Genomic DNA, 18,060 nt, shown 5'->3' with positions numbered 1-18,060 from the left:
AAAAGACACAAGAGAAGGAATCTCTTAGTCCAGAAGTCCTTCATAGTGTCCTTTCCTGTATGGACAAGCAGTTCAGGATGGATCAGGAGAGTGCCTCTCTGTTTGGAACTGGTATTCTGAAGAAGAGAGTCTTATTTAGCTCTTTTCTGACGAAAGCAGTTACTCCTACTCAGAGGTCATCTCTTCTGTATGCTCCTCTGTCGGACCAATTGTTTCCTTCAAATCTAGTAAAAGATATTTCTCATTCTTTGACAGAAAGGCCACACAAGATCTCTTGGCCCAAATATCTGCAAAGAAATCGAGGACTTGCGGGTCCTATTAAGAGAGAGACTCGGGCTCCTCAACAGCCCTTTCGAGGGGAGTACCTCGGCCAGACCCTCTTTTAAGAAGAGAGGAGTGCAGAGAGAGGTAGGTCTTCCTGCAGATCTGTCAAGAGAGCGAAATGAGACAAACAGTCCTTCAAGCACGGTAGGAGCCAGACTCGGAAATTTTCCGAAGAATGGGCTCGGAGACAGGCAGAAATTTGGTCCCTTTCCGTGGTAACAAAGGGATATATGATCCCCTTTCGAGACAGACCTCCCTTGACTACGAACCCGAGGGGAAACTGTCAGCCCAATACAGGGGACCCTGCCAAGAAAGAAGCATTATTGCAACTGGTAGAACAGATGTTGCAAAAGGAGGCCATTGAAGTGGTTCGGGATCCGCATTCCCGAGGATTCTACAACCGTCTTTTTCTGGTTCCGAAATCCTCGCGGGAGGGTGGTGGAGACCGCGGTCCTGGATGTGAGCGCATTGAACCGATTTGTGGAGAACACAAAGTTCTCTATGGAAACATCAAAATCGGTTCTTGCGGCTCTTCGTCCAGGAAGATTGGATGGTCTCCTTAGATCTACAAGATGCATACTTTCATGTCCCCCTGCATCCATCATCGAAGAAATATCTCCGATTCATGATGCGGGGGAAAGTATTACCAATTCAGAGCCCTATGCTTCGCCTTTCAACGGCCCCTCAAGTGTTCACGAGGCTAATGATGAATGTTGCGAGATGGCTACATCTAGAGGGGATAAATATATCCCTTTATCTGGACGATTGGCTAATAAGAGCAAAATCGGAAATTCAGTGCTTGAAGGACTTGGAGAAGACTTTGAACTTGACAAAATCTCTGGGACTGCTCGTGAACCTCGAGAAATCACAATTGATCCCCAGACAGAACATAGTCTATCTGGGGATACAGATGGATTCTCGGGGTTTCGGGCGTTTCCATCTCAAGACAGAATTACTCGAGGCTTAGAAAGATCTCGAACTTCTTAGGGAAAAAAGGAACGGACCTCGGCGAGGGAATGGCTCAGTCTGCTGGGCACCCTTTCCTCGTTAGAGCAGTTAATTTCCCTGGGAAGATTAAATCTCAGACCTCTGCAATTTTATCTAAAGAGGATGTGGAGTCAAAAGACATGAGACTTGTCAGACGTTTTTCCCATCCAACAGGGGATAAAATCCGACCTAAAGTGGTGGTTAACCCCAATGACAAGGAACGAAGGGGTGTCCCTCTTGATTCGGAACCCTCACCGAGTGTTGTTTTCCGATGCCTCGGGAAACAGGTTGGGGAGCAACACTTGGGTGTCCAAAGGAAAGTAGCGGGTATTTGGACCAGACAACAAACTACTCTGCACATCAATGCGAAGGAACTCCTGGCAATTCATCTAGCCCTGGAATACTTCGAAGCGGAAGTCAGAGGGGTGGTAGTTCAAGTCAATTCCGACAACACCACAGCTCTGGCTTACATCCGGAATCAAGGGGGGCACTCACTCTTTCTCTCTGAACGAAATAGCGAGAGCTCTATTAACCTGGACAGAGGAACGGGGCATTATTCTGCGTACAAGGTTTGTCCAAGGAGTAAAAAACCTAAGGGCAGACAGGTTGAGCAGAAAGAACCAGGTTCTCCCGACAGAGTGGATGCTCCACTCAGGAGTCTGCAGACAAATATGGTCACTCTGGGGAGACCCCAGATCGACCTGTTTGCCACGTTCCTCTCCAGGAAAATAGACAACTTCTGCTCGCTAGAAGAAGATCCCAGAGCCACAGCGATCGATGCCTTCCTCATGGATTGGTCAGGCATAGATGCATACGCCTTTCCCCCATTCAAATTGCTGGGGGAAGTAGTAAGGAAATTTGTGGCATCGGAAGGAATGAGAATGACTCTAATCGCTCCCTTTTGGCCTTCCCGAATCTGGCTCACAGAGGTACTGGAATGGACGGTGGACTTCCCCAGATCTCTACCAGACAGGACAGATCTGCTCAGACAACCCCACTTCGAGAGGTTCCACAAAAACATCCAAAGTCTCTCCCTGACTGCCTTTCGACTATCGAAAGACTGGTCAGAGCGAGAGGCTTTTCAAAGAAAGTGGCAAAACTTCAATTGCTAGAGCCTGCAGAGCCTCTACCCTGCGGGTCTACCAATCGAAGTGGGAGTTTTCCGTAGATGGTGTAGGTCGAAGAAGCTGTCCTCTTCCAATACCTCTGTAACCGAAATCGCGGATTTTCTCCTCTTCTTGAGAGAAGAATCCAAATTGGCCGTATCAACTATCAAGGGATATAGGAGCATGCTCTCAGCTGTTTTTAGAAACAGAGGGCTGAATCTCGAGAATAATAAGGATCTTCATGATCTCATCAGGTCTTTCGAGACTAAGAAATTGAGATCGTCGATTCCCCCCGAGTTGGAACCTGGACGGTTTGTCCCTAAAGTTCTTGATGTCGACAGGTTCAAGAACCTATAGATAAAATCTCATTCAGAGATCTTACTAGCAAATGCATATTCCTCTGTTGGCTCTAGCACTGCTAAGAGGATCAGTGAATTGCATGCTTTGGACTCTCGGGTGGGATTTAGAAAAGACTCGGCTGTCATTTCTTTCCAGGATCTTTTCCTAGCAAAGAATGAGAACCCTTCTAAACCTTGGCCTAGAAGTTTCGAAGTCAAGGGACTCTCTTCTCTGGTAGGAAGAGAGTTGGATTGGTCCCTTTGCCCAGTCAGGACCTTAAAATTTTATTTAGAAAAGAAGACACAGCTTCAGGGATGTCGACAAGGTCTTTGGTGTTTCGGTAAGAAACCCCAAGAGACCGATGTCAAAGAACGCACTGGCATTCTTTGTCAGAAATGTAATTACCGAAGCTCATAGGAATTGCCAAGAGAACTCTTTAAAGCTGCTGAGAGTGAAAGCTCACGAAGTCCGGGCTGTGGCAACTTCCCTTTCTTTTACGAAGAATATGTCCATGAGAAACATTTTAGCAGCAACTTATTGGAGGTGCAATTCAGTAGCATCCCACTATTTAAAGGATGTTAGAATAACATACGATAAATGTTTCGCTCTTGGACCTTATGTATCAGCGGATACTATGCTGGGAAATGGAGCAGACGCTGATCCTTAAAATTTGTTTTTAATATTTTTAATAATTAGTTTTGATATTGTTGTTGAGTTGTGGGTTGCTTGAAAGGATGTTCGGGGATGACTCCTTTCAATCGTAGTACTAACCCCAATGAGGATCAGGTGATCGGGATTAGTGTTGTGCTCTATGATCATGCCAATAGGCAAGCGGTGTTTTGTTATGTAAGTGGATAGGACCCCATTGACAAAGATCCTAAGGTTCTGAAGCGTAAGTGGGTAAGACCCCTGTAACAGACCATCAAGAACTCTTAGCATGAGGTCACTACCTCGCTGAGGCTCTTGAAGCGATACGGGCTCCTAGGCAGTAGCCATGAAGTCTTTCGCTAACACAGGATAGGAATCAAGGTTTTTAATTTTATTACCTACAACATATGTTGTTTCCTGTCTATTTCAGTAGATTAGCTGTCTCTTACCCTCCGCCAAAGGTGCCAATCAGCTAAGTATATATCTGACAGGTAAGTTGAATGCATAAAAATGTTATTGTCATGATACAATAAAGTTTTATGCATACTTACCTGGCAGATATATACGGTGTATGGCCCACCCGACCTCCCCTCAGGAGACAGGTGGAAGAGAAAATCTGTCTTAGAAAACGGGAATGATTCCTATTCCCGCCACCAGCGGCGGGGCGGTAGATCACCTGACCTACCTGTAGAGTGTGCCGCGAAATTCGAATTTCTATCGGGGACGACGGAGTCTATAGCTAAGTATATATCTGCCAGGTAAGTATGCATAAAACTTTATTGTATCATGACAATAACATTTTTTCCTACAAACCTATTACAAAGTTCCTGACTCCCTGCTGAATTCTTTAGGCTAATTAGCCAGGTCACACAAAAAAGTGAGGCAGGTTCCTTACTGGTGGTTTTGGAGTATGTGTGCATGCTCAGGCTACCTCTGTTTTTACTTAATAACATCTTTCAGTGTTCTTTCAAGTACTTTTATTCTTAACCCTATAAGAGGAATACTATGTTGGAATGAGGTTTTTGTCTTTCAGATATGTGGTAACAAATTCATGACGCAGAATTCACTAATGGCACATATGGAAGTTCATAATGATATTAAGAGATTTGAGTGCACCTTCTGTAAAAAGAAATTCATGCGGAAAGAAAAGTTAAAATTTCACGAGAGGATACATACAGGTATTTGAATGTTGACGTTTCTTTGCTGTATTTGAACTGATGTTTATTGTATTTTTCTTTCTTAATATATAAAGAAGTGTAGAAATTGTAATTGGTTTTATTCCAGTTTGTTTATTTTTTTTTCTTTTTCGACTTATTTGTCAGTTGCCTTTCTCTTTTAATGACTGATGCATCCTCTTGACAATATTTGCTACCAGGAGAGCGTCCGTTCCAGTGCCAGGTGTGTGTCCGAGGCTTTGTTAGCAAAACCAAGTTGGACGAACACATGAGTCGTCACAGAGGAGATAGACGGTACAGGTGTTCTTATTGCTCTAAAACGTATGCTGGGGCCTGGGATCTTAAACTACATGTGAAGTAAGTACTGTAGTTATATCTCCCTGTGATAAAATAGCAAATTTCAAAAGTAATTTTATTTTTTCTAACCTATGCGGAATCAGAGGAATTTATTGCTGGTGATAGAAATTAATTTTTCGATATACGGTGGTTTGGATCTCACAATAAGCTGTAGGTCCCGTTGCTAGGTAACCAATGGGTTCCTAGCCATGTAAAAAATATCTATCCCTTTGGGCCAGTCCTAGGAGAGCTGTTAATCAGCTCAGTGGTCTGGCAAAGATATACTTAACTTTACATATAGGCCAGATCACCATGTAAAGAACAAAGTTGTGTATGTGTGTAAAGTAACTTTCCTAACATACAAATATGAAGTTCCTTACATGGGGATTTAGCTGCTATGTAAAGAATGAAGGTTAGTAGTTGAGTATGAACAAATGGGTCATCCATAAACTTATCTTGTATTTTGCTCATCTCAGCATTATCTTTTGGAAGCTTGCCAAGCAAATTAAAAGACCAAACAGGCCTTTTTTTTTTTGGGTGCGTTCATGCTGAATAAAATTAAATCATTGCCAGTTAGATTCCTTCAATAGCTTCATCTTTGCCATGAATCATTACCATGTTTTTGCAAAAATATATATTTACTTTCCAGTGTTATTCAACATTCATATGCTATACTTTTCGATCCTGTACAAGAATTTCATGACTTTGCCCATTTGCAGAAAGATCCATGACAAATTGTGCGACAAAGTTGCTGTGACTGTGGTGACAAACAACCATACAAGTACCTCTAATACAAATCTTACGCAGGTGACGCAGGTAAGATTAATATATTTTACGCTATCTTGAATATATTTTATGCTATCCTGATTAGTAAGGATAATAAAGGTATGGTAAGTGTCATGGAAATTGCAAATGCATATACAGACAGCCCCCAGTTTACAATGGTTTCCCCTTACGACGCTTCAGCGCTGAATGACCCCATAGGTCCCAGTGCTTGGCGTTTGGCTTAAATTCTATATTCTACATTTTGCAGCTAAGTTTGTTATTCATCGTAACTACCATCAGAATTCCTTCCAACACTATGTTGCAAAGGCTCTTATTGAATTCTGCCACCTATGTCTTTCCTGTTCTATGGTCCACCAATCTCCTCTCATCTCCAGCCTCTTTCTAATTATTCTCTTCCAAGTAAAGGTCTTGGTTGCATAAATCTTATGGAGCTCACATGACTCAGCTGACTATGTCATCTACTGTTCTCCCATCGGTTATACAAAGGACATGTCCAAGCCATCATCTTCATCTTCCTTTTATCATTCTGTAAATTCTGTAATTTGTACATGGAGCTCCTGTAATTTCCCTTATGGTATCATTTCTGACTGTCCTGCCAACTGGCTCTTAATATTTACATCTTAAAACTTGATTCTTAAATCAACAACATATTTTAGATAAACAGTAGTTTCATTGTCATGCCATGATTCATGTCCATATAAAGTAATACAAATTGTACTAGACTAATTTATAGTCTGTTTATGCAGAGAACTTTTGTCAGAGCTAACAGTTTATGGGATTGTACAAACATCAACTGTTGGCTTATGTCTAGTTTTTGAAACAAGTCAGTAGTGGAAATATAGTCAGAATCTTCATTGATTTGGTCTATTCAGTTAATAAATTCTTAAAGAAGATAAGTTAACTGTGTTGAATAGGCTTTAAATTTTAGTACCAAAAAAAAAAAAAAAAAAAAAAAAAAACCATTAGGCCAGCCTGTAGGAGTTAAAAATGAGTCGGTGTCCAAATAAATGATGTAATAATGATAATGATAATAATAATGAAGAAAGAAATCCACAGTTATGTAACTGTACATCTATTTGAAGATAAAACTGTAAGGATAGCTTTCTGGGGAACCGAACAGATTCCCAAAAGCTCCTTATTGTTTTATTTTCAAATATATATGTACAATTATATAACTAGATTTCCTCCGCCATTTTAAGACTTGCTACTATAAGTATTTTTTAATAATACAGGCAGTCCCCGGTTATCAGCAATCTGGTTTTTAGCGCCATAAAATCGGCGACTTATGGCTCCATAACAGACCGAGTTCCAGTTATTGGCGCCATAACATACCTAACAAAGGCGCCATAATGGTGCCTATGGCACAGATAACCGGTTATTGCTGCCACAAATCGCCGAGTTTCGGTCATTGGCAGTTTTTGCTTATCGGCACCCCCTCAGGAAAGGATGCCCTGCTGATAACTGGGGACTGCCTGTAATAATAATTCTGTAGAGATGGCTAACCATCTGAAATTGAATCGTGGTCTATACACGAATTCTCCCTTTGCCAGTACACAAAACCTGAAGTGTTTATGAAATGGTTTGATGTTTTTGTTCTTCAGGTATTAGATCCCTTGGCAATAGCAACAGCAGCATCGGGCCTGAAGGAAGAGAAGGGAACTGCCGGAGTAAATAGCCTCACCTTAGCATCAGCGCAAGGTGCTGTAACATCAACAACTTTGGAAGAGGTTCGTGGGTCTGTTGTCGTAAGATCTGTGCTGATTATAAATGTGTTAGAAAATTTAAGACTGCTCAAGATTGCATTTTTGCGCATGATTTGTATAAAATTATATTGCTCTGTCATACCTTTTTCAGGTTGGGGGAGGCATGGTCAGTACCCCTCAGTACATAACTGTAAATGGGCAGCAAACAGTAACAATACCCGTAATGGGCAGTATGCAGGGCCACATACCGTCTATAGGACATGTTGTGCAGGTATGTTGTTTAAGCGTTTCCATAATTGTTAAGTACATTACATTCTTTTTTGCATCAGGCATGTGCTAGATCAGGGTTCTTCAAACTATGGCCGGGGGGCCACATTCAGCCCACCACTTGGTTTCATCCACCCTGCAGCTAGTAATCAAAAGCTGTATACTCCCAGTTTTACTAGTAACAGCCAGTCACTTAAAGCTCTCTGGTGCTGGTATTGCCGTTGGAGTGGTCATTTTCACATTCAAATTGCCCTAGCTGTTTTTCTTTATTTTGAATAATTAAACATGTGAAACTGACACTTTTTTTTCTGTGGCTTGCAAAGATGTGCAAAATATATGTGGCCCTTATATTGAAAAAGTTTGGAGACATCTGTCTGTGCTACATAATGGCTTTTCATGAATCTCTCAACTGTTGCCATTGTATAATGACACCTAATCAGCCATTATCCTTGATCAGTCCAGTCCCATTGGTTTAGTCCCAGGAGGAAGAGATCTCCATATGTTCCTCTGTCAAAACTCTGCTTAAGTACAACAAACCTCAGTAATGGCTTTCATTGCCAACTTGTCTTCCAATAACCATGTTGACATCAAGTCTTATAGTCAGCTACTGATCATGTTAGTACAATAACTTCCTCAGACTTATAGCTTGAACATTGGATTCTGGGCTGTCAACACATTAGAGAAAAAATGTCACAAGGTTAGCAAATGTCAGGTGAAGGCTCTTGAATGTTTTAAGTTCACTGTTTCGCAACAATGCTTCACTGTCCAGTTGTCAAAGAACTTGAGCCATAATTTGGTGACCATATGTTCTATCTAACACATAAGGTGCATGGCATGTGATGAATGACAGTTTTTTAAAATTTTCCACCAGGTATCAGGCTCTACAGTACCATTAACTGGTGTTGGTACAGCACTGAGCGGAGGAGCATCTGTCCAGACAATGCAGGCAGTGCAAGCTGTCCAAACTATTCCTGGAGTCACAGGTGCAGAATATTCTGTGCAGCCAATTCCCCAGGCAGTACACACCGCACAAGGGTATATATTTACACAAGGTTTTGACATGGTTAGTGGCACTGTGCAATATTAGGAATCTGATGGAATCCCTTATGCAAGTTTTCATATTCTACTCACTGCAATTCATGATAGATTTCATGAAGATGATTTCTATCAATTACTTGATATTTAATAAGAGTATTTATACTGAGACTTTGTACATAGTATAAAAAAAGTGTTAAATACTTTTTCAATAACCTTTTGATTATCTGTGATGATATTGTTAAGACTGTACAAAATTTTATATTTGTATGATTTTTCAAATAAATAGTTGCAACTTTCTACAACTGGACTATTATTTTTTCTAACTATAAGGAATACTGTACATTTGTATACTATACACACTTGGTACTTACATCTGTCAGTAATACATGTATGTTCTTTGAGTATCATAGATAGGTTGAATAGTATGCAAGCATTTGCCATAAAAAAAAAAAGAAACAATCCATGGCCCTTTCTATAACATTCAGAGGTACAGGCAGTCCCCGGGTTACGACGGGGGTTCCGTTCTTGAGACGTGTTGTAAGCCGAAAATCGTTGTAAGCTGGGACATGGTAAAAAATCCTAAGAAAACCTTACTTTTAATGCTTTGGGTGCATAAAGTATGTAATCTGCATTCTTATTGCATTTTTCATCAAAAAAAACTTCAAATATTAATTATTTTGCATTTTTGGAGTCATTTCTTCTTCCAGATCAGCATTGTAAGCGCCGTAACCCTGGAACATATGTCGTAAACCTGGAAATAATTTCTGATAAATATAATTGAAAAGTGCTGTAACCTCGGAACGTCGTAAGCCAAGAGGGGACTGCCTGTAATTGGCAACTTAAAATATGTATAAATTAACACTGAATTATTGAGAGATCATAGTTAGTAACAATTCTATTACTAATTTCTTTATGAATGCTGCTGATTAATCCAATTCCATAGTACGTACGCTGTACTAAGCACAAAATATCCTTGTTTTCTGATACACTATAAAGCAAAATAAAGGAAATAAGAGTAGTACTGTAAGGAGACTAGACACCTTAAATGAAAGATTGTCTATAGAAAACACATGACTATTTCACTTAAGAAATTTGGGAAACCGGTATACAGCGGACACAGCACAGTTTAGAAAATTATCTCTGTTCGAATGATATGGCAAGAGCTCCGAAAAATGAACAGGAACTGTGAATTCTCCAAGGCATGCTGCATTTGAGAATGGGAATCGAAGTCATGACAATGGAAAAGCAGGCAACATATTGGCAGGGAATTTTTAATGCATCACTGACATTGGCAGTCTATTAAATATGTTACTTGTATCTTCGTAAACTAATGACTTTTTGTTATTCTTCTGCATACTAGTAATAATCTCTGTATGTGTCCGTGAAGAAGTCTTCATGCAGGTCCCTGAGTGGCCATAGTAGTGAAAACTAGTCATTACTCTGTGTGTCCATATTTGAGCCATCTGTAGTCTCATTTATCGTAAACCTTTACTACATTACAAGCATTATGATTCACTGAAGTTGCTCTTTACAAAAGTCATCTGTCAATATTTCCTTTCATCCCTTAAATGTTAATACCCTCTGACATTTGCATTCTTTTGGTTATTTCTCATATACAACAGTATCTGCTTTTGATAGAGATATTTGTTGGTTACCCTTTCTTATTCCGAATTTGTTGCATCACATCATGAATCTTGAGTCTCGTACAGGTTAATTGATTTCTTTTATCAAAGGTTAGTATTTAGCGTGTCGGTAGATGTGGCAAACATTCTATTGGAGAACAAATTAATTTTATTGATTACTATTATTATTATTATTATTATTATTATTATTATTATTATTATTATTGTACTTAGGAAGCAGACCCTCTCTCAAGCATACTTTATTAAAAGTAATGGCTACTTCAGCAGCGTTACACTTGTAGAGATTCTTCTCTATTTTGCGAATAGCGGCTTTTTCGGTGCTACTTAAACAGGCTAGTAGAGCGCCTATAGAGGTCATGGTAAAATACAGGGTCAAAATAGGTGTATATATTTGAATTTTACAGATAAACTATGATACCATAGTCATCAAAGTCATTAACAATTTTCTCTCTCTCTCTCTCTCTCTCTGTCTCTCTGTCTGTCTGTCTCTCTCTCTCTCTCTCTCTCTTTCTTAAAGCGAGCTTTCGTCTGGAGCTGCCAGACATCCTCGGGCTGGGAAGCTGAGGGTGGACTGATCTTGGTGCGGTGTCCGTCCTCGTTATATCTGTGGTTGACAGCAGGGGGTCTGCCCCATGCTTGTCTCCTATTGGCTGGTGGCGGTGAGTCCTGTTTTCATTGGTTGCCTGAGCCAGGTCTCAAGCCACTTTCTTCGAGCCGATGGTTGCGTTGCAGCATATCCTGCAGCCGCCTGGACCTCCTAAGCGGCGCTGTAACATTGATGGGCGTTGCGCTACGCTGTGGGACGTCACGGCTACTTTGATTTCCATCGGCTGCAGGAGTACCTCGTTCGGGGGCGTTGTCATCCATAGAGTTGTCATGATCGGTGGTGTCATTGTTGGTGGCAGGTCTTCTCATACTCGTAGAGAGGAGAAATTCTTCTTGCGTCGTATTCAGTGTAGGTTTTATTTGCTGGATGAGGAGCGCCTCCAGCAGGTGCAACCGACGGGCATCAGGGGCCTTCCCGATGATCTTCGTGTTCTTTATGATGACATCCCGGGAGATGGCCTCGTGATGTTTGGTGCAGGTGTGATTCTTTATATAGCCCCCCCATCTTGGGGCAGTGGGCAAAACGAGAGTCTCTTCGACAGTCGCATGGTAGTCATACCTACGTAGGCGCCGCTGCATTCGCGGACTGGGCATGTATACTGATACACTACATGCGTCTGCTTCAGGGGTTCTCGTACCTGTGGAGAGGGGTTATTTTTCATAATAAGATCGCGCGTCCTCCGATTCTGGTAATATATTATTAAGTCGATATTCTTGGTGTCGTCAGTCGGGGATACATTATCAGAAATAATTTTCTTAATGGCGTCCTCTTCTTCACGGTAATGGGAACTCATGAAGGCTTTGTAGTACAGCTTGATGTTATCCTGGGGGCTGGGCTGCTGGCTCTCACTACCGTACCATTTCTCCAGGGCTGTGTGGACTTCCTTGCTGTTAATTTAATTTGAGTACCCGTTATTCACAAGTACTTGGGAGGCGCGGTCGAGTTCCTGGTGAGTGTCCTGCCAGGTCGAGCAGTGGGAGAGGGCCCTCCTGACGAAGGCCCTGACGGTGGTGCTTTTGAATCTGGCGGGGCACTCGCTGTCTCCGTTGAGGCAAAGTCCTAAATTGGTTTTCTTTGTGTAGACTGAAGTACGGAGACCGTCTTCCGTCTTGCTTACAAGGACGTCGAGGAAGGGGAGCCGATCGTCGGAGCTGCGTTCGACTGTGTAATTCAGCACACTACACTGCTGAAATGCTTGACGGAGGGCTTCTACCTCATCCTCGGCGTCGACTTGCACAAAGATGTCGTCAATATAACGTCCATATCTGCGGGGTTTGCTGCATCCTGGCGAAGACCCGTTCCTCCACGGTGCCCATATAAAAGTTAGCGAAGAGGACCCCCAGTGGGGAGCCCATCGCCACGCCGTCCTTTTGGCGGAACATCTGGCCACGGTGGGTGGAGAAAGGGGCCTTCTTCGTGCATATCTCCAGCAGTGTACGGAGCGAGGCTTCCGGTATGTTTGAGGGGCGCTGTCGACTGATTCCTGTAGACACGATCAAGGATTATATCTATGGTTTCGTCGACAGGCACGTTCGTAAATACGACGCAGGAAGAATTTCTCCTCCCTACGAGTATGAGAAGACCTGCCACCAACAATGACACCACCGATCATGACAACTCTATGGATGACAATGCCCCCGAACGAGGTACTCCTGCAGCCGATGGAAATCAAAGTAGCCGTGACGTCCCACAGCGTAGCGCAACGCCCATCAATGTTACAGCGCCGCTTAGGAGGTCCAGGCGGCTGCAGGATATGCTGCAACGCAACCATCGGCTCGAAGAAAGTGGCTTGAGACCTGGCTCAGGCAACCAATGAAAACAGGACTCACCGCCACCAGCCAATAGGAGACAAGCATGGGGCAGACCCCCTGCTGTCAACCAACAGATAATAAACGAGGACGGACACCGCCACCAAGATCAGTCCACCCTCAGCTTCCCAGCCCGAGGATGTCTGGCAGCTCCAGACGAAAGCTCGCTTTAAGAAAGAGAGAGAGAGAGAGAGAGAGAGAGAGAGAGAGAGAGACAGAGACAGAGAGAGAGAGAGAGAGAGAGAAAATCGTTAATGACTTTGATGACTATGGTATCATAGTTTATCTGTAAAATTCAAATATATACACCTATTTTGACCCTGTATTTTACCATGACCTCTATAGGCGCTCTACTAGCCTGTTTAAGTAGCACCGAAAAAGCCGCTATTCGAAAAATAGAGAAGAATCTCTACACGTGTAACGCTGCTGAAGTAGCCATTACTTTTAATAAAGTATTATTATTATTATTATTATTATTATTATTATTATTATTATTATTATTATTATTATTATTATTATTATTATTATATTCAGAAGATGAACCCTATTCATATGGAACAAGTCCACAGGGGCCATGGACTTGAAATTCAAGCTTCCAAAGAATATGATGGTGTTCATTTGAAAGGAGCAACTGAAGATATAATGGGAAATACAGAAAGTATTTAATTTACATAAATCGCGATGCTACTTTGTATTGGTGTGCAAAGTTAGTTCCGTTTTACTTTGCCATAGTCATAAACATGTACTAATGAGTTTGCAAGCAAAACGGAAAGTAGCCCAATGCCAGCTAGTACCATTATTCAATCATATTGTCGTTAGTGGTAGCTGTTACATCATGCCACTCATTGGTGTATGGTAGGTCCTAGTAATTAGCACTGGAGCTATGTTGCTAGCATTAGAAAAATTCTTATTTATTTCACATTTCTTTCAATAGTCAATTATGGTCTTAATTTTACCTGTGACATTTGTAGGGACACTAGAATTTTTATAACATGAAGAGGCAGTGTGAGTGGGTCTCAGAACTCCAAGAATGTGGTGCTTCCTGTGTCAAAGAGTTCTTCAGGAACAATGAAGTCAGAAGTGAAAGGTTCTGGACTTAGCAAAATTAAGAGTGCGTTGACTCAACTCCAGCAGAAGACAGAAAAGAATCTGCAGGATCTAACTGGGAAGCTCTTAGCAGCCTAGCTTGTTTTTGAAAGAGGCCTCACTCTCCTGATGGTTTACAAATTTTATGTTAACTAGCTGTCAATGTTTGTTTGTATGGTGTTATTACGTTGCATGGAACCAGTGGTTATTCAGCAACGGGACCAACGGCTTTTCGTGACTTCCGAACCACGCCGAGAGTGAACTTCTATCACCAGAAATACACATCTCTCACTCCTCAATGGAATGCTCGAGAATCGAACTCGTGGCCACCGAGGTGGCACGCCAACACCATACCAACCACGCCACCGAGGCACTCTAGTTGTCAATGTTGTACTGCAAATATTCTGCTTGGTAAATTCACAAACTTCGCACCATGCAAGCCACTACAGATAGTGAAACCATTTCACAACACGATGAGCTTATTCATGCTGCACTCACTCCTTGCTAGAATTTAGTTCCAAGTGATACCACTTGTAGTCACTCTTGGAGAATAGATCCTGGAGATTCTTTTCTTCCTGTTCATGAATTTCGTGTTGCATGAAGAAGAGTAATTAACACGAAGAATTATGCACAAAGCTAATAGTTGTGGGGTACAGAAAGCTTCTAGCAATTTCTCTTTTGATACAGACCAGATGGCCAGTTAACAAACTGGCCTATCCAAGTAGAGAGGAGTGTGACACAACCACGATGGTTCTGTTGTCTACAGAGCCAAGTGCTATGGCTCAACACGTGGGGCCAACTTTTGGGGTAGTACTTGGGTGGCAGGTCTCTGGGAAAGAGACGAGTTCAAGAACCACACCCATCTTATGAAGTTGAACGCAGCATCCCTGGGGCTTTACGCATTTGCTAAGCAGAGTTGTCAGAGTTATTTGACCTACCTTTAAAATGAGGGTGATGCAAGATCACCTTCAGTGTACCTGCTAGCGATAAAGATCTTTCTCCAGGCTTAGCAAAGTATTATTGTTACGTCAAGTTTTTTCCTCAGGGAGCCTCAATGTACTGACAGACTCCCTCAGTTGGAAAGATGAAACCTAGCCATGAAAGTGGTCTCTAAATCTGGAGGTGAGTAGATTATGAAGGCTTTGGGGCACAAGTCTAGTTGACCTTTTCTCTACCAACAAGAGAAGTGAATCGTCCTAGTATTTCACATAGGCGGACGAGAAGGTTTCAAGGAAAGGTAACAGGAATTCCATAACTGTGTTTTTAATAGCATTACAGCCAAATGAATGCAGACATGCACACACACTCACAAATCCCAAAATAGTAGACACCAATTAAAAAAAAACAAATTATATTACGTTCCCAAAAGGACGAGTAGAAAGGGAAGATGCACTGAAAAAAACATATCAATTTCATTTTCAGGAATGAGGTAACAATACCTCTCTGACCAAAGAAGTGTCATTCATCAAGAAGCATAGCATATGATTACATTCCCTTTCATAACTGCTGACACCTGAAAATTCAGGTAATACCCATCCCAACCCACCCTTATCTTACCACTTGTCAAAATTTAAACCATTAATCTCTAATCTGTTGATTAGTGACAGGTAAAAAACGTACTCACCTGGAGAAAGTCGTAACGCATCTCTTATCTAAGTCCTGTCCTCATTATTTATATATGCCAGCAAAATGAAGTAGCCAACAGTTGATAAGAATGAACAATAGTGTGTTGCTGTTTTAGTGAAAAATAGGCTATCAATAGGACACACTTACCCCCTCACTCACACACACACAAACACACACACACACACACACACACACACACATGCATGATGGAGTCTTTCTCGGGTTCAGCTTGCGCCATAAAAATATAGTACTATTACTATTATGGTAGATGAAATCTATTCACAAGGAACAGACACCAAAAGGGCCACTGACTTGAGATTCAAGCTTCCAAAGAATGTTGGTTTCAACAACCTACCGCTAAAGACCCAACACTGCGGCAGTGACTGATTAAAATACAGGGTCAATAATTTTGTCATTGCCTTGGGGGAGGCGCGAACTCACGACATCTGAGCGGCGTGTCACGACATTAGCGACCATACCAGCGAACCAGCTAAAAGTATTTCGTTGGATTTCGTTTCGTGGAATCTGGATATTTTCTGGTTTTCACTGAAGAATTCAGTCCTGTTTGCTTTTTAAGTTTACTCAGAATTCATTGTTCACTATCTTCCATTCTTATCATTCCTGAAACTTGATACGTGGATGTTAAATACTACAGGTGCCAAAGAAAAACAACAAATTATTAACTTATGCAGGTATTACTTCAACTTCAATCTGTCAAACCATTTGCTTCAGCTATATAATGTCAGATTGTACTACCTCCAGCCCACTCAACATATATATATATTATATATATATATATATATATATATCTTATATAATATATATATATATATATATATATATATATATATATAATATATATATATATATATATATATATATATATATATATATATATATATATATATATATATATATATAGGATATATAAAAACAGCGTATCGTGCTTCTAAGTAATCAGTAGAAGGATCCACAGTAATATTCTTGTTTATCAAGACGAAATATGTTTGTAGAAGTATTGACAACGATTAGAGTTTTCGTCCATCCTTTTGTGGACTTGATCACCAACTAAAATGAGAGACACAACATTGGTGAAGAGACTGAAATAAATATAAACAACGGAAATGACAAACAAGATTGAAATATGCGAACAAATCATTGGGTCGTATTTCTTCATTTAGTTTAGTAGTCAAGTCCACAAAGAAGGATGGATGAAAGTTTCTAAGCACTGTAAATACTTTCTGCAAATATATTTCGTCTTGATAAGCAAGAATATTACCGTGGAGCCTTCTACTGATATATATATATATATATATATATATATATATATATATATATATATATATGTATATATATATATATATATATACACGCAATGTAGCACGAAGGAACACGTACTTGAGAATATCCTTAAATCCACGATAGAAAGGTAAATGAAACAGGGACTTGGAACAAGTACTTTCTTAGTATATCCTAACATTTTCAAGTTCACACTAAATATAAAAGAAGTTGACAGGCCTTTATATACAAAATCAGACAGAGGTGGGAGGGGCCAGATTAATAAACTGTGACTACGCCCACTCTTTCTGATTTTGTATATATGTATATGGGCCTGTCAGCTTCTTTTATATTTAGTGTGAACTTGAAAATGTTAGAATATACAACGAAAGTACTTGTTCCAGTGCCTGTTTGATTTACCTTTTTACCGTGGATTTAAGGACATATGTATATATACACGCAGTATGTATATATGTATGTATACACTTGTTTGCACATATGCATATTTGGCTAACCAAAAGAACTGCAGCAACAACACATCCAATCTGCCTCCTCTTCCCTCTTCTAGACTAGTTACTCCTGCCAGCTTCCAAAAACCGTGCTATTTGCCACGTGGGTCTTCAAGGCAGCAATTTCGCGAGCCCCAAAATCAGCTAGGACCACGTATACCCTCGTCCTGTCTCTGTCTGTCCAACGTCTGGTGACCCGGATTATTTAAGACCGGGGGAGGGGGGCGACCCATTACTCACCATTATACACTGCCAACATATAACGTCTCCCGTCCGCCACTTAAAGTGGCTGAGTGCCTCACTGAGGTCTCAGAATGGTCGCGGAGGAGAGAGTATAGCGACAGGAAGCCTTTGGAGCTTGGTACAGGAAGGAGCTGTGAGCTAGAAAGTAAAGTGTAGAAGTGGGAGATATCGAGTGCTAGCTTTTTCGAAAGGTGCTGCTCAGCGGTTGCCAAGGGAGGAAAGTTGCTCTGAGAGCACCTTTCATATCACGAGCACAGGTAAGATTTTCTGATTTTGATCCGTTGAAAGGCTCTGAAAAGAGGGAGTTAGAGAGATTGGATGCAAGACAGACACCCCGAAAATAATAAAGGGTATGAAAGACAATGTCCCAATAGTGCACCATAGAATAGAGAAGCTGGACAGCAAGGCTGAAGAAAGGAAGCGTGGGGAGTGGAGGTAAAGTAAAAAGGTTGAGGGAAAGCTGAAAATACCAGTTTTAGCCATGCCTACAGTGCACCACGTGAGGGGCACTAGCTGACGTTTCTACCACCCTACAGGGGCAAAGGCTTTGT

At 41.2% G+C, this 18,060-nt stretch overlaps 1 protein-coding gene across 1 annotated transcript in view; it reads left to right on the top strand.

Annotated features, from left to right (window-relative positions):
• The window catches only part of LOC135205830 (zinc finger protein 184-like), a 35,535-nt gene extending 26,530 nt beyond the window's left edge, over positions 1 to 9,005 (top strand). The window contains 6 exon segments of the mRNA XM_064237080.1: positions 4,438 to 4,582; positions 4,780 to 4,936; positions 5,635 to 5,731; positions 7,303 to 7,428; positions 7,556 to 7,675; positions 8,543 to 9,005. Of these exon segments, the coding sequence (XP_064093150.1) occupies positions 4,438 to 4,582; positions 4,780 to 4,936; positions 5,635 to 5,731; positions 7,303 to 7,428; positions 7,556 to 7,675; positions 8,543 to 8,758 (861 nt within the window). The 3' untranslated portion in view covers positions 8,759 to 9,005.
• Positions 9,006 to 18,060: the final 9,055 nt, after the last annotated feature.

This window comes from Macrobrachium nipponense, chromosome 24 (assembly GCF_015104395.2).
Source record: "Macrobrachium nipponense isolate FS-2020 chromosome 24, ASM1510439v2, whole genome shotgun sequence".
NCBI lineage: Eukaryota > Metazoa > Arthropoda > Malacostraca > Decapoda > Palaemonidae > Macrobrachium > Macrobrachium nipponense.
The sequence above is the reverse complement of the archived record's forward strand: the minus strand, read 5'-3'. Positions and strand labels throughout refer to the sequence as shown.